Here is a 23,075-nt window from a genome sequence, read left to right as displayed (position 1 = left end):
ATCACTTCCTCTGGAAAAACTTCTGAGCCCCTCTATGAACAGAAGAGTAGCCATTCCTTTGAACTCCCACAGGGTCCTGATCTTACCAGCAATGTAGCACCCATCATGCTGAATTGTCACTATTTGTTTATGTGCCTGTCTTCCTCAAATTATAAAGGCAAGAATCATTGTACCTCCAAGCACCTCGCATCATACCTAGCACATAACTGTGTATTTTCAAAATGCATGTTGTACAATAATCATTTATTGTGTACCTATGATTGCAAGGCACAAATATCCTCTAATATTATTAAAATCCTATATTTTAGGAATAAGGAAACTTATTCCTAAAATATAAGTGTGTGTCCAGGACTCCTTGTTAGTGAGCTACAGAGGCTGGGTTCAGACTTGGGCTGCCTATCTCTGAAGCCAGTGTGCTTTAGCACCGTGCCAACTTTGTACAGAGTTCAGCTTCTACTTTAGTAGTGATGGGAAAAAATAAGAAGCATATTTAGTCTCAGAGTGAAGATGAATTCAAAGAAAAGGAGGATTAGTTGGTGTAGGCACAAACTGGAGGGGGAAAAGAAAACCTTGAATTTTCACCATTACCCATCTCTACTCCCTTCTTTGCCAAATGCAAAGACAAGTGTTCCTTTATCCCATTTGTGTAATCCATATCAATCAGGACTCTTGACTGCAAGCAAATGAAATCAACTTGGTTAAGTTTAAGAAGAAAAGGAGATTGTTGAAAGTCTTTTAAGCCTGTCAAGAATTACAAAATATTTGGAGAACCAAGCTCATAAAATATGCAGATACTAAGGGAGGTTAGGCAATTGAAGCCACAGCTAAGGCCACACCACAGGAACTGCTGCCCCCTGCTGGACACTGCCACCACTGCCAATGGACATGATCACCAGACAGAATAAATTCACTTGCCCTGGCTTTTGTATCACTTGCTGTTGATTAAAAACCAAATGCTGAGTGGCCAAACTTGGGGTAGGGAGAGCAAGGGTTTAGTGTAATTTTTAGACAGAGGATAGGCCCTGCCTCCACCAGGTTCCTCCAGAAGATTGCCGAACCTAGGAAAATACCTAACTCCTTGTTCTAAAGACATTTACTTACATTTCAGAGTAAAAGTCTTGGTCAGGCCAATATGCCAACCACTTTGTAATACTACTGGAGTTGCATTTCAGGGTTCCTTCCTGTGGTTGCACCCCCCAATACATAAACATCTGGTAAACATATGCCTCTTATCACTTCACCCTGTGAGGAATTTGGATGCTGGGAACTGGTATTTTGATGCACTGTGAGTAATAAATGGTCTTATCTCCGATCCAGAGATATTGCATTTCAGTCAGAATATAGATACAAATATATATATAGATATAGTAGTTATCCCTTATCTATGGGGGAATCCATTCCAAGTCTCCCAGTAGATACCTGAAACAGTATGTATACTGTTTCTTCGTATACATACATACGTATGATAAAGTTTAATTTATAAAAGAGGCACAGTAAGAGAGTAACAATAACTAATAGTAATATAGAACAATAATAGCAATATAGTGTAATAAAATTATGTGAATATGGTGTCTCTCTCCATATCTGATTGCACTGTGCTCACACTTCTTCCTGTGATAGTGTGACATGATACAATACTTATGTGATGAGATGAAATGAGGTGATATGATGTAGGTGTTGTTACAGGACATTAGGCTACTACATCAGGATTACTTGAACACAAGAACTGTGACAGTGTACCTGATGACTGAGATGGCTGGGAAGTGACTAATGGGTGGGAAGTGTATACTGCATGGATGCTGTCCTGCGCAGGACAGAGTATGACCCTGTGAGATCTCATCACATTACTCAGAATGGCATACTATTTAATGCTTATGAATTTTTTATTTCCAGAATTTTCCATTTAATGTTCTCAGACCTCTGCTGACCAGAGAGAATTGAAACTGGGGAAAGTGAAACTGAGGACAAGGGTGAACTACTGTATAAAATAACCCCTCCTGGTGGCAGTTGTCTAAAGTTCTGTATTGTCATTCCATACCCACTTCCTTGTGGATTACTCAGGGAAAAGCTCTTAATTTCTAACACTTTTCTCAGACTTTAGGGTCTAAATTACTCCACTCCCAAACTCTGGCTTATGACAGTGCATACTCTATTACTAAGAATATCCAATTATATTTTTCCTTCTTACAGAGTTTTCTACCTCTGATATGAAATACAGTAGCGGAAGAATCGAGGTAAGATTAGTTTTAGCATTTTTGACTTAATTAAAAAGCAAAGAACTTTGGTTGTTAGGGACAAACTATCAAACAATTCAGAATCAAAAAGTCAGCAATTATAGCTTGGAAAAATAAGAACTCTTATAAATTATAGATTGGCAAATCATTCCTGAGAAAATTATCTCCTTCCTTATACATTGCTTTTCCAAGCAGTTTCCTGTCCTCAGCATAATGAGGCAAGAATTTTTTTCCAGAAATATGTAACTTATTTTTATGAAAACATAAAATATGAAACATAGTACAAAGTTAAAACGATACAAAGGATATACTGTAGAGTGAAAGATCTCTTATGTGACAAGAATATTTCTTTCTTAAAATATTTTTTAGCTGTTGATGGACCTTTATTTTATTTATTTGTATGTGGTGCTGAGAATGGAACCCAGTGCCTCACGCATGCACTCTACCTCTGAGCCACAACCCCAGCCCCAAGAATATTTCTTATACACATTTTCATTTGAAGTAATTTAACCTATATAGGAACTAGGTAATTTTTTTTCAGTGGTGGAAAGATGTTCTAATTCATAAGTAAAGCTTTTGAAAAGATATTTCAATTCTCAAGCTCCCTCACCCTTCTGTATCCAATGAGCTTTTCAGAAAATACTTATATATCAATATTGCTTAGTGTCTTAAAAAGGATCTTGTTTGCCTATAAATTGAGTGGCTGTTACTAGGAAGATATTTAAGCACTGGGAAAATCTGCCTGTATTTCCTAAGTTAATTTTGAGAAACGAAAAAAAAAAAATCCAGACAATAAAACTGGGACCACGGGGCGGGGGTTGTGGCTCAGAGGTAGAGTGCTCGCCTAGCATGCACGAGGCACTGGATTCAATCCTCAGCAACTTGTAAATGTAAAATAAAGATATTGTATCCACCTAAAATTTAAGAATAAATATTAAAAAAAACAAAAAACTGGGACCACACCGCATCTCACCTCCTCCTAATGCCAAAGTCTCTAATCATGTTCCTTTCCCTTCCTTCCTACACATAGGTGGTAATAGAATGAAAATTAAATTCATAGTCTCAGGTTCCACACATGATCCATGCCTATAAATACCCTTATACAATTAGATGTAGAATCTGTATACATGGGAGAAGATCACAGCAAGAAGTACTGAATATTATAGCTTCATGACTACAGACAAGTGTTACACTGACCTCTAGAGGTTGGTAATAATAAAAAACTAGCTTAGCCTGAAAATGGCAAAAAGGAACAAAAAGTTGTCCAGGTTGCTAACATTCAAGTATGAAGCGTAGCACATTTACAAACCACTCTCATAAAAAAAGAAAAAAAAACTCTGCAAAAAAAGATTGACTATTTGTGTTCCATATACAAACTTTGAGTTAGTTAATAATAAAATGATCATTGCTAAAATAGATGCAGCCTCAATTTCTGGCTATTCTCCGTGAAATTTAAAAAAAAACCTTAATTCTTATGGAAAGTAAGAAGAGAACAGAAAATGTTTTAAGAATTAACATTTTACATTGTTGAATAGCTTTCCTTTAAAATGCATAACCGTGAGTCTTTAATTTTTTTTTTAAGTATTGTTTTACTTTAGATCTAAAAATAAAAGCATTGGAAATGAGATTTTAGTGTTCTGGTTTTGCTGGCTTTGATGCTAGGGATAGAACACAGTCCTTATACATTCTAAGTATATCCTCTGGCACACTTCTGGCCTGAGGTTTTAGTTTTTAAAATTGTGATCTCTAGGATAGATATGTTTGTACTTTAAAGGCCTTCCTTAAAAGAGTATTAGAATCTCTACACAAGTCTTTAAACAAGTTAACATAATATTTATTTATGTTTCTACATTCATTATTTTTTTTCTTCTTTTCTTTTAGTTCCCTCTGCCTCCACTGTCACTCTTGCCCATGAGATCTGGTGTCCTCACTCTCCCCCAAAGTTACAAGTTCCCAAAAGAGAGAGAAAGAACTATTTCAAGCCTTACGCCTTTCATACCTAAACTCCCAGCATCGGTCAGTTCATCTGATGAGTTTAGTCCAGCAAACCAGCAGCAGGAAGCCCCACTGAAAAGGTTGGTGGATCAGACTCTCAGGTTTTCTGATAGCTCCATTTGGTCAAGAAACATGTGCTCTTTTCGGAAGTCTGATCATCACAGACAACACCTGGAGGTGGAGGTGAATTGGAAATCCAAGGAAAGAGAAGGATGGGACAACATGGAAATCTCTCTCTTTGAAAAAGGGAAGTCTTTGGTGTCCTTTGAGAATATTAAGGAAGGCAAACTTTCTACAGATAGGGAAAAGGATATTGAATGTCATGGTCCTGAAATGAGAAAAGCAGAAGAGAACCCTCAAGATTTTTCATCAAGAAAGAAAGAGGATTCAGCAGCCAGTAAATCTGAACAAAATGCAGAAACTGTATGTACTGTTCCAAGCAAGCTCCAAGAAGCTCAGCATTCAGAAATAACACCAAATGAGGATGAAGAAGTTAGACATGACAAAATTGATTCAAAAAGCTCTTCAGTATATAAGGGTGAAACAATGAGACCAAGAGATATTTTAGAAGAGTTTACAGCACTTCAAAGCTTGTCCAGTGTAGTCTCCGATGGCCCCTTTGGAAAGCTTCCAGAAGGTCATAATGACATGGGGACAAATGTAAAAATATCAGTGGCAGAAGCAATGAAACCAGAGATGAATGGGCTGGTGCCTCTTATCCACATCACTTTCCCTGGAGATGGAGTCCCCAAGGAAACAGCGATAACCAAGCCAAGCCTCCAAAAAAGGAAGAGCTCTATTCATAACAACAGCTTCAATGTTCTTGCACACCAAGAAAATGACAAACGTAAGATGAAGACCCATAGAAGTAAGTTGGATTCAAAGACCAAGATAAACAACAGGACACCTCACAATTTCATGATTTCCATTCAAGCTTCTATTAAGCCTAATATGCATAAAACTAGCATAAAAACTCAGATTTTCCCTGCATTGGAGTTTGTTGACTCTGGCCCTCAGCAATCATCCAAGTTTCAAAGGAGAATGCCACCATTAGAAAAGAAGCAATCCAGCTATTGGACTCAGAAAACTAAAAAGCAGTCATTTCCTTGCATATGTAAAAATCCAGGAATAAAAAAGCCATGTGTTCCTCTCTCTGTTCAACCAACAGAACCAAGACTACATTACCTAGATCTTAAATATAGTGACATGTTCAAGGAAATCAATTCAACTGCTAACGGACCTGGAATCTATGAAATGTTTGGGACCCCTGTTTATAGTCACTTGCGAGAGGCTGAACGGCATGAAAACAAGTATTACCATGAGATATGTTCAGTTCCATCAGGCAGATGTATCTCCAATAAATGTCGATCTTCACACAGTGAGAGGAACAGCAATAGCAGAGCAAGACTTTCTCAGAAAAGACCACATATTAAACCTCCAAAGCCTTCACTTGGCCTTAAACAAAAGCATAAAAGTTCAATTTCTAAGGAAAAGGGCTGCAAGGCTATAGGTAGCCACTTACAAGACATTGAAAATAGTAATGGTATTTCAGATGCAGATTGGCAGATACACTCTTCAGGAAATGTCTTTCTATCTTCCAAAGATGAAGTTCAGACTATGAACTTGGACCAAACTCCTGAGCAGGTCCCTGAACAAAATGAGTTTCTTCCTGCCCTAGATATATCTATAGTTGAAGAAATATCTATGGAAGAGTCTACGGATGAAGGTGACATTTCCAATAATCAAATCCTTGCCACAAGTCTTAGAGACCTGCAAGAACTTGAAGAGCTACATCACCAGATCCCATTTGTCCCTTCAGAAAACAGCTGGGTCTTGCCCAGTGAGAAGAGTTCTAACAAGTATGCATTTGAAGAAAATAATAATAATGCACCTCTTCATAAAATAGATTCCAGCCAAATGTTAACAAATTATCTTGAGTTTGATAGTGTTTTGGATAACCCCAAAACACTTGGGGGTTTCTCTTTCCAAGAGGAACAAGAAAATGCATCTTCCCAAACATATCAACACTGGGCACATTCTTTGGGTTATGATAGTTTAGCAAATAAGCCAATCACGTATCAAAAACTTGGAACAACTTCAAATGATGCAAATTCAATTTCCCAAGAAATTCTGGACTCAGTAAAGAAAGAAGAATTGACAGATGAACTATTAGGTTGTCTAGCTGCAGAACTGTTAGCTCTTGATGAAAAAGACAATAACTCTTCCCAAATGATGGCAAATGAAACTGATCCTGAGAACCTAAATCTTGTCCTCAGTAGGAAAGGAAATACTACCGAAGAACTGGGCAGAGAGACAACAAATGTCAGAATACAGGTTGGTATAACTAAAGATTCACCAGGGTGGGAAGAAACCTCAGAGACAATCTGGTTCAAACCCTTTATTTTCAAAAGAGGAGTCATAAACCCAAGACAACTAAATAGTTTCTTCAAGGTCTCATTGTTTGGTTGCAAGGTTAGGGTCAAGGTCTCATCCCCTAGGCCAATATTCCTTGCTTCTAGAATTGAGCTTGTCACTACAATGAAGTCACTTGGGATAAGTTAACATAGACAAACTATTTATTTAAATAATGTCTATATTTTACTCAAGAAATATTTTATTCAATAAATAATCTGTACCAGTGAAGCAGCTCACTGCTTCATTCACATGAAGAGTCCCTGCACCTGAGTACTTGCTTTCAGATTGTTCATTCATTTATCACTGATGCCTACTATATTTCTGGCACTGGGCTAAGAACTATGGAGATAGTGGTATCTAATACTCAGCTATTGCTCTCAAGGAGGCATAGCAAAAATACTGAAAAAGAAATTAAAAATTTTACTCAGTATGGGAGTTAACGGTGGAGGGGAGGAGAACAGAATATCAATAGATAGTCAGGTCTTATTTGTTTTGGCTTTAAAGACAGAAACAGTAGATTAAGTTAAAATGCTTTTTACTGAACACTAAGACAGGTTATCTTACACTGTATCCACACTATATCAGCCACTTACAAGACATTGAAAATAGTAATGGTATTTCAGATGCAGATTGGCAGATACACTCTTCAGGAAATGTCAGGTATATTTATTTTAAAAAGCTGAGCAGAGGAACAAACAATGTAAATACCATAGCTAGGTTTATTAATAAGTTACTACATGAAAGTCAGGCACATTGTATTCTCTCATTTTTATGCTTCATAATAGCTCTATAAGTATTGTAGGTAACAGTGCATCCCCATATTGAAGAAACTGAGGTTTAGAAAATCATGCAGCTGGTATATGGTGGAGTCAGGCTGGTTCCAACCCCAGAAGAGATGAAAAAGAAGCATTTTTGGTCCCAATCAGCCCAGTGGAAAAGGGGTCTTAAGTTCTTCAGAGGGATGCTTGTCTCCTGACTTCAGGGGCAGAAGCTCTCAAGGTTTACTGTGAATGAACGTCATTTCTTGGGAATCCTGTTAAAATGTGGATGTTGATTCAGTCTGTCTGGGGCCTAACAGGCTTCCAATAGTACCAGTGCAGCTGGCCTAGAGATCCTCTTTTGAGTGGTAGGGTCTTCAGGATTGTGGGTCTTCAGCTTCTTATGGCTGGTCTTGGACACTTGAATTCCTGTTGAGGCTGCCTGCATATGCACGCATATGTGTGTGAAAGAGACAGAAACTAATGATAGGTGTTTGTGTGTAAATATGTGTTTATATTAGTGTATGTTTGCATATGTGTGTATATTAGTGTATGTTTGTGTACATATATGTGTGCTTGAGTGTATGTGTGCATACTGGAAATAAATGAAGAACACAAAAAGGCTATTTATTCAGAGTTTGCTGTATCAAGGGAGTCAACCACTATTACTTGACAGAGACTCAAAGGCAGGCAGAGGAGAGGGAAGGATTTATAGTGGCTGCAGGTGTGTCTCTCAGTACATATGTGTCTGTGTACATGTGCTATATATGCATGTTTGTATGTTTATAAATAATATAAGACATCCTTCTACAAAGTCTATGAGACAAAATGTGTGGAGATGTGTATAGTTAGTAAGCCTGAAGCATAGAAAGAAGATATTCTTTGTGGTTAGTTTTGTGAAATCTGTGTCTAGAGGTTACCCATGAGCAATGAGAAGAGCTATAGTCAGGTGTGTTTGAAAGGAAGACTCCTCAGTACTCTGCATCCCTTCTCTCTATCCCAACACTCAGAGTTCAATGGTGTCTTTTTGTCTCACTTTCCAGAGGTATAGAAATGGGTTCGGGATATATGACAGGGAAGAGAAATTTCTCAACTCAAATGAAAAGAAGACATTTTCTGAAAATAGTTTAAAGCATGAAGAACCTATCCTGTGGACTAAGGGTGAGATCCTTGGCAAGGGAGCCTACGGCACAGTAAGTTACCATAAAAACTAGAAATCAGAACTCCCTGTCCCTCCTCCACCCCTCTCTCCTCTAACCATCTTCCCCAAGTCCTCCTGCTCACACTCTTACTTCAAATTCAAACACTTTCAGTTGGAAGTAACAAAAAACCAACCCAAACATGCTTGAGGAAAAGGACATTTATTGCTTTATGTATCTGTAAGGTAAGGGGTTGGTCTGGCTCTTGTCACTGGTGATTTCAGGGGTCAAACCATATCATCAGGATCTGGTCACTGTCTCTCTGTCCACCAGGCTCCATGTGGTGGTATAGTGGCCATTTAATTTCTAGCTTTTCATTATTCCACATTCAAGCCCAGGGGAAAGAAATGTCTTCCTTCATTAGTTCCAGATGCTACCAGAAGTTGGCAGAACTCATTGCTGGGTGGAAAAACGAAAAGGTGTTCCTTGTGGTTTGTAAATTTTATAAAAATTTACAACATTTTTATAAAATTTAAAATCTTAGTGGTCTAGATAGTATTTACAAAGACTGACCCCCAAATAAGACCTGCAGAGTCTCTAACTGGGGACATTTCAGGAATCAGTGAGAAGATGGAAAGACACAAAACTCCCTGATATCACATCATGAGGATGACTGCCAAGTCCTGTGTCCTCTCCAGGGAGCTTTAGATCTGACCTAACCCAATTATGTCTATTCATTGAATAGTTTTACCAAACCACCATAGGATATAATCATCATAGACATCTTTAAGGTAAGTAATTTTACTTCAGTTTTACAGGTGACCAAAAAAATGAAGTCAGAAAGATCATACAACTTACTCAGGGGCTGAAAATATAGCTCAGTTGTTAGAATGCTTGCCTTGCATGCACAAGGCCCTAGGTTCAATCCCCAGCACCCCCCCAAAAAAAAAATTACACAATAACAACTTACTCAAAGTTACATGGCTGGAGAATGGTGAAGCCAGGATTCTAGTCAATCCTAGTCATTATGATGTCCATTGTCATGCTTCTTGCTCATCCTTCTCTTGGCTCAACTGAAACAGAATTTGCTTAAATACTCTATATTTAGGTGGAGATGTAGCAACTTAGAAGAACACAAGCTTTTGGAGGAGATGGGAAAGTCAAATGTCACATGAGGCATTTTGTAAACATGCCTTTATGTCATTTAAATTTAATAATCAAGTATTGGTTTGCTTTTAGGTATACTGTGGTCTCACTAGCCAAGGGCAGCTAATAGCTGTAAAACAGGTGACCTTGGATACCTCTGATAAATTGGCTACTGAAAAAGAATACCGGAAACTGCAGGAAGAAGTAGATTTACTTAAAGCACTGAAACATGTCAACATTGTGGCTTATTTGGGGACTTGCTTGGAAGAGAACATTGTAAGCATTTTCATGGAGTTTGTTCCTGGTGGCTCAATTTCTAGTATTATAAACCGTTTTGGACCATTGCCTGAGATGGTGTTCTGTAAATATACAAAACAAATTCTGCAAGGTGTTGCTTATCTCCATGAGAACTGTGTGGTCCATCGAGATATCAAAGGAAATAATGTTATGCTCATGCCAACTGGAATCATAAAGCTGATCGATTTTGGCTGTGCTAAGCGTTTGGCTTGGGCAGGTTTAAATGGCACTCACAGTGACATGCTTAAGTCCATGCATGGGACTCCATATTGGATGGCCCCAGAAGTCATCAATGAGTCTGGCTATGGAAGGAAATCAGACATTTGGAGCATTGGTTGCACTGTGTTTGAGATGGCTACAGGGAAGCCTCCACTGGCTTCCATGGACAGGATGGCAGCCATGTTTTACATTGGAGCCCACCGAGGGCTGATGCCTCCTTTACCAGACCACTTCTCAGAAAATGCATCAGATTTTGTTCGCATGTGCCTGACCAGGTAAGAAACTGAAAGTAGGAAGAGAGAGAGAGAAAAAAAAATACCCAGAGATTCCATGCAACTGACACTGGCCTTATAATTTCTGACCCATTAAAAACGGTTTCATTTATGAAATTAAACAGGGAATGATTTTGTGCTGAAAGTAATCATGACTGAAAGGAAAGTGACCACAACACTTGGAGTGACCAAGAGATCTTTATTGCAGCAGGGCAAAAAAAAGCAAGAGAGGGAGAGCAAGAGAAGGAAGAGAGATCAAGAGAGGGAGACAGAGAGCAAGAGCAGGAGAGAGGGGCCCGGCAGGAGGGAGTTTTTATAGCCAAAATCTGATGGGGTCTCTGGGTCTGCAAGCTGCCTTGTTGGCGTACAGTGATTGGATCATACAGTAGTGTCATATTCTGCCAGGCAGATTGGGCAGGGGTCAGATGTGGGTTTCTGTTGCACCAGACTGGTGGGGGTCGAGTATTCAGCCTTGAGTGGGGTTGAGTGTTCAGCCTTGACACAAACAGGTGATAAAGGACCAGACAGAGGGGGATTTGAGTGAGTGGATTATCCTGTAGCTAATGTTTGTTTAGCCTGCCCTGCAGACAACTTAGCTCAGCCTGTCCTGCACCTAACAATGACCATATTGGGTGACTGTCATTGTTGTCTCTGGGTATAGGGGGCAATCTGTCTGCCAAGAAATGTGCCCATCTCCCTTTCCCAGCACATATTTATCAGCCTATCCTGGTTGAATTTTAGGATGAGCACATGGGCCAGAGCAAGAACGTATACCCTAGGGGGTAGTTCTGGCACTGCTAGATGCAGATTCATGTTAAGTATCCCAGTGTAGGTTTTGTGGACAGAGCCCCAGGCACAGAAAACACACACACACACACACAGTGGTGCTGGGAATATCATAGGGAACAGAGCTAGATGTGGAGATTGGTCTTTGCTTTTACAATTACTCTAGTTGCTTTGTGTGAGTTTAACAATTACCTATTATTGACTCAAAGCTAGAAACCTCATTTTCTTTCAGTTTGTCATTGTGTTTACATACACAGTACACATACAAAGCACTTTAAAAGGAGTGGAATCTTTTATGGCTCTCCTTTTGAAACACTGGTTCATAAACTAAGCAAATACACAACTCATACCACTAATAATAAATTAACAGAGTTGTGAAGTGAAATGGTGTGTATAAATTGTGTATGGGGAACAGAATTAAGACCCCATGTTTACTAACCATTAGGGAGAACACTAACGCACCTAATTAGCATCATAACATACATATAATTACCTCCTGAAATTCTATGGCAAAACCCCTAAAGACTCTAGCATCTCACCTGATTCCTATAAGGATATTCCTTAGAGGTGTGCATGTAAAGGATGAGACAGTCTTAAAGACTCAGGAAGAGAGGTGATCTGGTACAGACCAGGAGCAAGGCCTGAACAGGACAGAAGTGGACCTGGGAAAGTGGTAGGAAATAAATTGGATGAGGGTACTGCTTTTAGCATTTAAAAATTTAAAACATTGCAGTAGCTGGGGCATCACTTAGGGATAGAGTGTGTGCTCAGCATGTTTAAGTCCCTTGGTTTAACCCCAGCACCAAACAACATTAAAAAAAATGATTAAGTGTTGACAGCTGTAGCCAAGAGGAAAATATTTTTGAAAGTGCTCACGGAGGAAACTAACAGAATAAGCACAGCGTCAAGTCTGGTGTGTAACTGGAGAAAGGAGGGGACAAAGGGAAGGAGGTAAGGAGTGGAGTTGCCTGAGGTGGGGAATCAAAAGCACAGTTCCTTCTAAGTCTAAAAGGAGACAGTTTCCGGTAGGAGGGAATAGTTAAGTATTTCAAATGCTGCAGAGACAAGAAGGATGAGCTCATTAAATCTGTTTAATATCAAGAGGATAAATACTACAGGACAGGGGGCCAAATGACTAAGTATTTAGGGGAAAACAAATGTTGCAGGGGGGAACTCACTAAGCTTGGATATGTTAGGAACATGTGGGATAAAAGAGGATAGCAGTTAGATGGAAAGGGAAAGATTTTTGAGGAGTGATTTCTATTTTGAAGGCAGGAGAAAGGGCCTCTTATGGTGATTTTTATTTTGAAATGATATACAAAAAAAAAAAACACCTAAAAATAGTTTATTTCTATCTTCACCTGAAAAATGATGTGGTGGTCATTTTGCTTTCAAATTATCAAAAGCTAGCAAAAGAATGCCTTTGGTATAGCTCATTGCAGCTAATGATTGACTATTTCAGTAGTGTGCCAATTTGCTTATTGAGCAGGAACATTTCCAAAAGCTTTTAATTTCTTGAAGAAAAAAACCCTAAATCACAATAGTACTCAGCAACCGTTTCCTTTTACTTTATGTTCATTTAAGAATGCCCAAAGTGGGAGCTGGGGTTGTAGCTCAGTGGTAAAGTGCTTCTTAGCACTTGTGAAGACCTAGGTTCGATCCTCAGCACCACATAAATATAAATAAAGTTAAAAAAATGCCCAACATGGTATTATTGCAATTTATCACCAAAATGTACTTTGTGTCTACTTTCAAAATTTTTTTTCAGTTCTGGATTCCAATGCTAATTTAAAGTACGTATTGCACTATATCCATGAAAGTGTGACTTTTAACTGTGTGTAAATCATACCCCAAAGAAATTGAACAATAGAAAAGAGGGGATTTTTTGGTTTGAACTACTACAGGTCTACCATTTAAAACCCAGATCTATGTTATTTAAGGTATTATTATTAACTCAGGTATTATTATTAACTCCACTTCACTGATGAGGAAAATCTGAGTCATTTAAGATTACATAGCTGAAAACAGGAGTCTGGACTCAGCCCAAGTCTGTTGAACAGTTGGTGGCTGTACTTCTATCTTCAAAGACTGCACTGGGTGAAGTGTATCTTACTGGCACATTACTGGGTGCTGCTTCTAATGTGTTTTCCCTTCTTAGGGACCAGCATGAGCGACCTTCAGCTCTCCAGCTCCTGAAGCACTCCTTCTTGAAGAGAAATCACTGAGAACACAAGATTTTCTCCCCAGGCCAATGTAGATGCGGTTATTGCTTAATTGTGGGGAATGATGGTTAAGGACCTTTGTTTTCTTCTTGGAAATTGTCTACCCCAACTTAACCAGATCCTACAGTGTTACTAACAGCAAATTCTAGGTACCTATTAGCAGCCTCAAGTTTCAGGCATGATTATTCATGTGTATAAGAAAGGTTTCCTAAATAACGATCTATTCCAGTGTTTATGGTTTTGATTGTCCAGGAATCTATTGTTTTATGTATTTCCTTTGATTTTTGGCCTCTCAATTTTAATTTCATAAGTATACAATAAATTTAAAAACATTTACCTTGTCTTGGTGAGTAGAGACTATTAATTCTTGTAAAGGAGTCTACAAGAAAGTGGGGAAATTAAGTCAAAAGAGATGCTAAGACTGTTTACTTTGGCAGCAATGCTAACCTTAGATTCTAGGAGCCTTGAGGTCTACCAGGAGGTAAGTGCCTTGATGTTCCATCATGAGAGGGTCCCGAACTCCAAGTTGTTGAATTATTTAAGGTAGAGTCATAAGACTTTGGCTGCTTTCTCTGTAATTAATGCATAATATGATTTGACAGTTCTGCCTACCACACCTAGAACTGGCTAAGCCTAAACCAGCTGGCAGAACAAAAGCTAGATCTGGTAAGAGAATAAATCTACAGCATAAATTTTTCAGAGAACTTTGGTCACTTCACTTGAGTTAAAGTTATCCTTGCTGAGGTCCCTTTTCTTTTGGTACCAGGATTGAACGCAGGGGTACTCTACCACTCTACCACATCCCCAGCCCAATTTTGTATTTTAAGGACAGGGTCTGGGTTGCTTAGAGCCTTGCTCTTGCGGAGGCTGGCTTTGAACTCACCTTACTCCTGCCTCAGCCTCCCAAACTGCTGGGATTACAGGTGTACCTGGCTACTTCTCAAACATTTCTATTTCTGGGAAGAACTGTTAGAATATTTCAAGTCCCTTTAAGTTGGCGGACAATTTTTGACATTTTTTTTTTTTTAATTACTGTGGGTTCATCCACTAAATTTCATCGACACTTGTTTTAGGCTATATCCACAGAATCTTTCAGGATGGCACAACTATAAATTAATTGCAGGTGCCTTCTAACAATAGTATCAGGGTTTGCTAAAACCAAGCTGCTGCTTTAGTTTTTGAGAAATATATGTAAAATGTAGCCCATGTGAGGAAAAAGCAGATTTTGCTTTGACCAACATATAACATTGAATGAAGTCTTTGAGTTTACTTCCCTTCTCTCAAGCTTGGACAGTTTTTTTCATATTTGAAAACCTTATTTTTTAAACTAGTTCCTTATTTTACTTACTTGCATATCAACATGACCAGAAATAATGTGATTCTGTAAAGGTAGGGCTTAATTCTTTTCTCATTTTGGAGATTTTCAGTCTTCTTTAAAATCTTTTAGGTCTGGTGATATAGCTCAGTGGTAGCACCAAGCCTACACAAGGCCTGGAATTGATTCCCAGGATGGATGTAGAGGGGATTTGATTATCATACTGAATATTCAACCCTATTACACCCGTGAGGAAAGGGTAGAGAACGTTTGTGTACATAGACCATGGTAATGAACGTATTAAGTTGGTAAAAATAACCTACTCCTTTTCTGTTGATAAAGAAAACTGAACACAATTTTGAAATTAAAAAAAAAAAAACCCTTCAAAATAGGATTCAGAGGTAGTTTTCTCAAGATTACCAAACTGGTAGATGGTAGTTGGGATTGCTACCCAGATATATTCAACCTGAAAGCTCTTTTCCTTGCAGTCTTCCAGACTCAACAGTTTTAAAATACCAGTTACATTTTTAAGTTTTGTTCAAAATACCAGAAGTCTAGAATGTATTCTGAATACTTTAATGGTGTGCAAAGCTTTCCATTCTACACTTAGCAGTTATACTGCCTTCCAATCCATGAGCATCACTATTTCCACCAAGAACAACTATCCAAGTTTTCATACCATCACACTTTAAAATTTCATTTTGTTTTGATCTCTTTTTATGTTCTAGGTCCAAATTCAAACAAAGAAATTTTAACTCCCAAGTAAATCTCTAAAATAAGCAGTCCTCTGATCTCAACTTTAACCTACATTAGGCCTGATATTGTGAACCTTTCTCAGTTGCTGAATGAGGTGGTGACAAGGAGAGCGAACTCTCTAGCATATGGGATAACATATAATATCTGCTCTCTACTGGAAGACTATAGCAATTCTGGGCCTTCTGTAAAAAAAAAGCAGCCTCAAGATAAAAACCCACTTAATCTGCTCAATGAGCAACTTAAATACTCCCAACACTTGTAAAATTGCCTTTTTTTCTTTTGCTCTATTTTAAAAGTAGTATTCAATTTAGACAGCTACTTGGGATGCAGAATTCAAAGTTTGAGGCCAGCCTGGGCAACTTAGCAAGAACCTGTGCCAAAATTAAAAAGGGGCTGGGGTCACAGCTCAGCACTAACACCTGCGATTGATCCCCAGTTCAAGTGGTGGTGATAGTTATACAGTTTAAAGCATTTATTTAAAAGCAGAGAACTTGTCTTTAAAAAAGCTTTCCAGGTGATTCTGTAAACTTTAAAATCCTGGATGTGGGTAACTATCTTTACTGATGTGAGTACAGAGGAATTTGGAGGGCAGATTTAAAAACTGACTTTACGTGGAACCAAATGAAGACACAAAATCAAATATATCACCTAATATCACTGTATTAAGCAGTGGGGCTGAGATTGGAATGCAGACCATCCAATCCAAGGCAGCATTCCTTCATGATATATGTATAGTTACTTGGATAGTCAATTGTAGTCAGGCTTGGTGGGCACATGCCTGTAATCCCAATGACTTGGGAAGTAGAGGTAGCTGGATTGCAAATTCAAGGTCAGCCTCAGCATGTTAACAAGGCTCCACCTCAAACTAAAAAATAAAAAAAATGAGGACCGGGGACATACATAGCTCAGTCCCTGGTTTCAATTCCAGTACCTCCCCAAACAATCAATTATATTAGAGACCACATTTCCCAGGGACTAAAAATTATTTAATTCACATTGATTTAACAAGACATGTTACAGCCTTGGATTTATGTTGTCAGTAAGCAAATTTTATTAATTCCTTACATAGATACTGAGAAGCTGAAATTCAGTGACTAATTCATGACAGTATATACATACTCCTGTTTTGGATTTTTCTATCAGCAAACATCCCAATTGTCCTTGGGAGAGGGTGGGGGTTAACTACATTCAGAAAATGAAATCCCAATAGCTGTTTACAATGAATGAGTATCCGTTTTGTTTTTCTAACTAAGTGAAACTGCTTGAAAAACACACCTTAAAAACAGGAATGTATTCATTACTAAACAAAAGGCAAATCAAAGTACTAAGTGGAAGTGTCAATACGCAGAATTTAAGTGAGGCTTCCTCATATAATTTGGAAATAGAAATTAAACAGCTTTCAGAATTTACTTTTTGAGATTAATGAATAACAGTGAATGAGAACAGAACTGTTCTTAGCTATGCAACCTTTAATACATCTTATCAACCTACCTAAAAAATTCAAGCAGAAATGTGGATAAATTACAGAAAAGAAAAAGAGAAGTCAAGAAGCAAAAGCCGGTGGGGTCCAAATCAACACTGGATTAAAAAAAAAAAAAAAAAAGAAAACATAGTATCAGAGCTAAATAGTGAGCACTGGCAAGTTTACTTCAATTGTAAAGATACATGTTTCAGGCAAACTTCTTATAAAACAAGCAAACTTCTGGCTTGGCTTACATCTGTGAACTTATAACAATCAAATTGTCCTTCAACTTTAGATATAAATGTAGCCGCAAATTCTCAAATTAACATACTAGTATCATAACAGTAGCCTAGGAGGACAGGGGCATAATGTGCTTTTCCAGTGTTTAAAAACCAGCCTCTCTTAAATATATGGGCACATAAAACTTAAACTGTAACTTCAAGTTGCCCCAGAGGGTTGCTGATCCTTCCTCTGTGTAATTTTGGTTAGTGAATTCCTACTGTCTCCCAAGGAAGTCGGCCGAGGGAGAAACTGCTAAATCAAGAGAAATACTAAGTCAAGGATCCTTTATAACAAGAATTTTCAAAAATTGCTTAGCAAAAAAACCCTAAAAATCACATAGCAAGTTAAGCACAATAGGTGAGAAATATTGCTTTTCATTTAGATAAAACTGGGAACAGTGAAATCTAATGAACATAATTGTCTTCCTTTACAAGTTACCATGTTTGAAAAGATAAAAAGTATTTCCAAAAATGAAAACCACTAAAATCTCTAAGAATATGTATTGTATAATAATATTCACGACTTATAAGCAATGGTTTATTTCTAAAGTTGGTTAAGGAATAAATACCAGCAATTTAAATTCTCAAATATAAATGAAAATGTGCTTGAAACCTTTTAAGGCAAGGTATTTGTTAACTAACAAAAACATCTCACTCTGGTTATCTAAAGTGGACCTCAATAAGTAACTTCTTTAATTCAAAGAGGATAGACAGGTCCCAAAGATAAGGTATCCTATATTATTAAAATCTGTTGGTACAAAGTAACATAAGCATCCCCTAATGACATCCAAAAAAACATACATCCTGTAGAAATTTTCTTTCAACAACTGTGAATAACCTGAACTAATTCACACATGTTGCAAATGCTTTCAAAAAGAAAACCTAGGACAAATGCCATTACTTTTCAGGATTTAAATACAGGCAACTCAGAGACTCTGCAAGGTCTCAATCACTAATGAGTATTACCAGTGATTTTATAATGTAGGCCTCTGAGATGTTATTGACCTACCTAAAGAGTATGTCAGACACTCCTGAATATGAACAAATATTCCTTTGCTTTGGTTCTGAAAACACCATAAAGTAGCTAAGGCAAATATTCATGGGGGCACAGAACAATATTGGAAAACTGGGTCAGAGGTAGAAGTAAAGCTTTTGTTTGTAATGTGCTTTTGTATAAAGGTAACAAATCTGTGATCTGGGGAAAACACAACTTAAAAATGAATCACTCTTATATAAGATGTTTGAAGATAATGCTTTTTAATATTTCAAATATTTTTAAAAATTTCATAAAAAACGTATCACCTTAACAGTACTTTGCACATGTGGAATTCATACCTAAATCTGATACTATTTTGGTTTATTTATGGCTACTTACAAGAAGACTCATGGTATTAATGTCCATTTGTCTGAGTCTTTTTCTTTGGTAGAGCCTAATGGGACCAGGCAGATGAACTATTTTATGCAAACAATTTGGTTAAAGCAAATTCACGATAATATGAATTATAAGATTTTTGTTTAATGGAAATAAACTTAAAAAGATTTCCACATTTATCCCCATTGTGGTTCTGGAAGCTTAATATCCTGTTCAGAGGTTAAAGAGTTTCAATAGCTCACACGATCCTGTAAAAATCACAACCGGCTGCCCTTTAATAAATAAAGTCATTGTAAAGAATTACATTTACAGAGTGAAAAGTAAATACATAGCATTTCAAATTCAATTTTGGAAGTACTAATAAGTACTGACCCATAACAATATACACTAGCTATCTTTTTAACTGTCCATCATTAGCACCAATAAAGATTCAACAAAATTACCTTTATTCCCACATCTCAAAACAATTCTGCAAATTCTTAGTGAAGTTTAACTACAGTCACAGACCTTAAATATTCACATTGTTTCCTATGCTATACTGAAAATAAATTCACTACTTTTCTGGATACTCTTTACAAAATCTTATTAAAATTCCTGGTTTTATCCCCAATTATACAGTAGCACAACCACCCTATGTCATTTCACATGATAGCTCTGTAGAGGTTTCACATCTAAAATTACCAAGAACAAAAACCCTTCCCTCCCTCATCTTGCACTCAGCTTAATTCTATACTAGTCCTTGGATTATGTACCACTGTAAAAGTATAACTGTATCAAAATTACCATGTTTATGGATACAATATTATGCCATACAGAGCAACAAAGTTACATATAATGACAAAGATTACTAAAGTTATGCAAGACAATAACAAATGTGGACATGCTAGCTAGGCAAAGTCCCTACAAAGAGGCTGCTAGTTTCCCAAGTTCAAATAACATTGACAAAAATAATTAACAATTATCTTAAAAAAATTATAAGCTACTGGCAAATAAGGTAACTGCTAAATAAAAGTAGAGCACAAGATTAAACTCTTAATATTTACAACCACAAGATTTTTGAGTAAAATTACAATTGTGCACATATCAGTGGCTTTGTAACAAAAATAGTTCATATACACAGAGGAAAAATTAAGACAGTTTTCCATTCAACAGAAGTTGAATCCAACCCATCTCAAAGATACTAAACAGCTCGAAGGTATACCACAGAATAAATTCAAGATTAGCCAATAAACAAGAGCCATACTACTGGTGTTTTAAGACAAAATTTAACCATGTTAAAGTCTATTATTCAATCAGGAGTCAGATGACTGTGCAAACTTTACCTCAACAGGAATATACTGAGATGTGCAAACAAATATAAAACCTCCACTAGAGTGGTTTGACTGGAGACTGAAGTTTTTTTTCTTTTTCTTACAGAACTTTCTGATAACAATCATAAGCTATAAGTACAGGTACAATGCACAGTCAGTGATCTTTTTATTGTTAGAATATAAAATAATTAAGAGAGCATAGGTTTCATTTCATTTTTATAAGGAAGACTGCATTTACCTGAAAAAAATATGGCATCACACACAGACACACTTTAGGGGAGGAGTATATTTAAGAATATGGTGTCATTCTGAATGCTAAAGGAAAAGTGATCCTTGTTTACTGTTAAAATATGTAGTGTTAAAAGTTCTTTAAGGAAAAACTTCTTCACTAGGTAAGTTTTTGTGAATCTAGTTTTCAAATCACAGTAATCCACATATCCATTATTAATAGCTGTTTTGTAGTACTGCAACAAGCCAACAAACACTTAAATGCACTTCACATCAAGAGTATGTAAACTTTATTTTTTCCTCTTCAAGCCTTCAGAAAATTAGGGGTTATTTCAGCAGCCAATCTGGTCAGAACCTCTGAAGGCAAAAAATTGAGTGCCTCACAGTGTAGACCATCTGTGGCACTGCATACCATCCGGTAGTGAAGTGTCCCCCTCTAATGGCTTCCAGTAAGGCCTAGAGTTTAAGGTTAACATGAAAAAGTGCCACCTTTGTTTTAGGTTAGTGATGGACTCTGACAAGAGAAAATAAAGTTATTCTGTATATTGTTATACTTACAAGCAGCTCCAATCCTGAGTATTTATGGTAATATCTAAACATACAAAAATGTATGTACATTTTTCTCCACTTTCTTGTAAACAGTTGTCAGCATACTGTTTTATCCCTTTATCATTGAAACATGCAAATCATACATACAGTATAAATACACAAAAGAAAACAATTTACACTCATTCAAAAGCCAAGCAACAAAAAAATAGCTACAGTATTCAAATTATAAATAATGGATGCTTGAGGCATCTTATATTCCTAGAAGCAGCCAGCCATTCATCCTAATGTTCTTAGCTGCAATTGTAGAAATACTGAGTTTTGCACCTTCCATGCTTTTACAGTATTTATAAACACTATCATATGTGGAGATAAAGACTTGTTTACTATAATCTCTTCTTTTCAGAATGAAGAATAAAGCAGCACTTACAAATATTGAAGCAGTGGCAGCAACAGCAGGTGTTACCACTGCTAGATCAGGAGGAAGTTTTCCACTTTAACCATTTTTAAATTAAAAAAGTAAAGGAAAAATTGACCTAAACAAATGATTACATGTTCATTCCTTGGGCACTTAACAGCGAGTCCAGCATGTCGAATGTGTCTTTGTAGTCCATATGCTGGCTGTTTGTACTGTACTCGTGATTGGCATCAGGACCGTTGGTCTCCACTGGCTTCTTGTCCAGTTTCACGAGGGTGCTGAGATGTCCGTAGCCCACCTGGTATGTGACAGGGGGAGGAGGGGGTAAGGGATGGTTAAAAACAGAGTTGTGAGAGGATATATACTGCTTAACAGAGGAGGAAGAACTAGATGAACTACCTGAACTTTTGGAACTTTTGCTCATTTTGGAGTGATGGTTGTGAGAGGCATCATTGATATGCAGCTTCTTCCTTGAAGAACTGGAACTAGAGGAAATGCCATCACTGCTCAGGCCAACAGGACTCCTCAAAACAGTGGGTGGTATTCCATCAGCACTGTGTTTACTGCCACTGCTGCTGCTGCTGCACTATGTAAGTGGGAATGCTTGTGACTGCTTGCATGGTGACGGTTTGCAGGATGCTCCTTGTGCTTTTCCTTATGGTCTCTGCCAATATGTGGGCTTGAATGTTTGCTCTTCCCACTGCCTTCATCAGAAGAGCTGTGTCTTTCTGAGGATGAAACTTTTATCTTCATCTTCAGTTCTTCCTTACTAGTGCCTTTATCAGCGGGTGGTATTGGAATCCGTAATTTTAGTGATCCACTTTTTTCCTTTTTCTCTCCTATGAATTTTTCAGGTTTTTCAGTATTTGTGATGGGAATTTTCATTTTAATAGGAGAAGTTACAGAACTGCTGCTGGCTGCCTGTGATTGCATGTGTTTGTGTTGCTGCTCTACCTGGGCAGCTATATAATGATCCCTTACATCAAGATCTAGAGTTTCTAGCTTGCGTTTTTCTCTATATTTATCTAAAGACATTTTCTGAGGAATTACTCCAGGAGTAGCAGAAATAGGCCCATGGTGTTTACTGCTCCCTGCTTTATGAACATATTCTTGCTTAACAGAAGAATGATCAGAAATTTTGTCAGTTCTATGATGTAATCCTGAATGCAGTGATATTGAAGGTCCCTGCTGAAAGTTGATGTTGTATTGGCTACTAGACAAAGATGTCTCCTGTTTCTGTGAATAAATCGGTTCTGTCCTTGTCGATTCTTGATGCTGAGGCCATTCTTGGTGTGATGACAAACCATATGAGGTACTGGGCATTCCTGATGCTAGCACTGACAGATTATCAGATGTATGGCTGTCCTGAACAGATATATTTCCTGAATTTAGAGGTACCGGTGCAGGGAATGCTGACGTAGATGGTTTCTGAAAACTTGGGTTTGTAGGCACACCTGTGACACTATCTACTAATATTGAATTCTGGACCAAAGATGAGCCAAGAAGTGGTGTCTCTGAAACTTGTCCATCTACTTTTGGTTTCTTAGCCGCCTGATTAGCCTATTTACATAAAACAAAAGAAGCAATGACAACGAAGGAATATAAATTTCTTTGCTTATAAAAGATGACACGAGATATATGTAAATAAAATCACCTGGAGTTCAAGGTTTTCTGTTGCCAATAAATAAATGTTTTATTTGGAGATATATCAAAAGGCTATCAAGTTGAAAATACTAGTTTTAGAAAAAAAATTAAATCTTAGCTCATCACAAGACAGTAATTTATCTATTTGAACAATGAATACTTTCATTGTAATCAGTGAGAATTAAAAATAAAAAGTATAATGTACTTGAAAGACCTACACCAGACAAAGTAGTTGAATCAACTATGAATCTATGTAGCTT

General features: G+C 37.4%; 2 protein-coding genes across 6 annotated transcripts in view; one reads left to right on the top strand and one right to left on the bottom strand.

Annotated features, from left to right (window-relative positions):
• Positions 1 to 13,486, top strand: part of Map3k19 (mitogen-activated protein kinase kinase kinase 19) — a 48,420-nt gene extending 34,934 nt beyond the window's left edge. For 2 of the 5 annotated variants that reach the window (XM_026389178.2, XM_026389186.2), the window contains 5 exons: positions 2,191 to 2,234; positions 4,116 to 6,563; positions 8,446 to 8,595; positions 9,781 to 10,478; positions 13,420 to 13,486. In XM_026389178.2, the coding sequence (XP_026244963.2) occupies positions 2,191 to 2,234; positions 4,116 to 6,563; positions 8,446 to 8,595; positions 9,781 to 10,478; positions 13,420 to 13,486 (3,407 nt within the window). The remainder of the gene's footprint in view (positions 1 to 2,190; positions 2,235 to 4,115; positions 6,564 to 8,445; positions 8,596 to 9,780; positions 10,479 to 13,419) is intronic. The other 3 variants (XM_026389203.2, XM_026389195.2, XM_026389210.2) reach the window with 3 other exon arrangements.
• Positions 13,487 to 18,793: 5,307 nt separating this feature from the next.
• Positions 18,794 to 23,075, bottom strand: part of Ccnt2 (cyclin T2) — a 36,340-nt gene continuing 32,058 nt past the window's right edge. The window contains 2 exon segments of the mRNA XM_026388369.2: positions 18,794 to 21,754; positions 21,757 to 22,731. Of these exon segments, the coding sequence (XP_026244154.2) occupies positions 21,302 to 21,754; positions 21,757 to 22,731 (1,428 nt within the window). The 3' untranslated portion in view covers positions 18,794 to 21,301.

This window comes from Urocitellus parryii, chromosome 1 (genome assembly GCF_045843805.1).
Source record: "Urocitellus parryii isolate mUroPar1 chromosome 1, mUroPar1.hap1, whole genome shotgun sequence".
NCBI classification, from domain to species: Eukaryota; Metazoa; Chordata; class Mammalia; order Rodentia; family Sciuridae; genus Urocitellus; species Urocitellus parryii.
The sequence above is the reverse complement of the archived record's forward strand: the minus strand, read 5'-3'. Positions and strand labels throughout refer to the sequence as shown.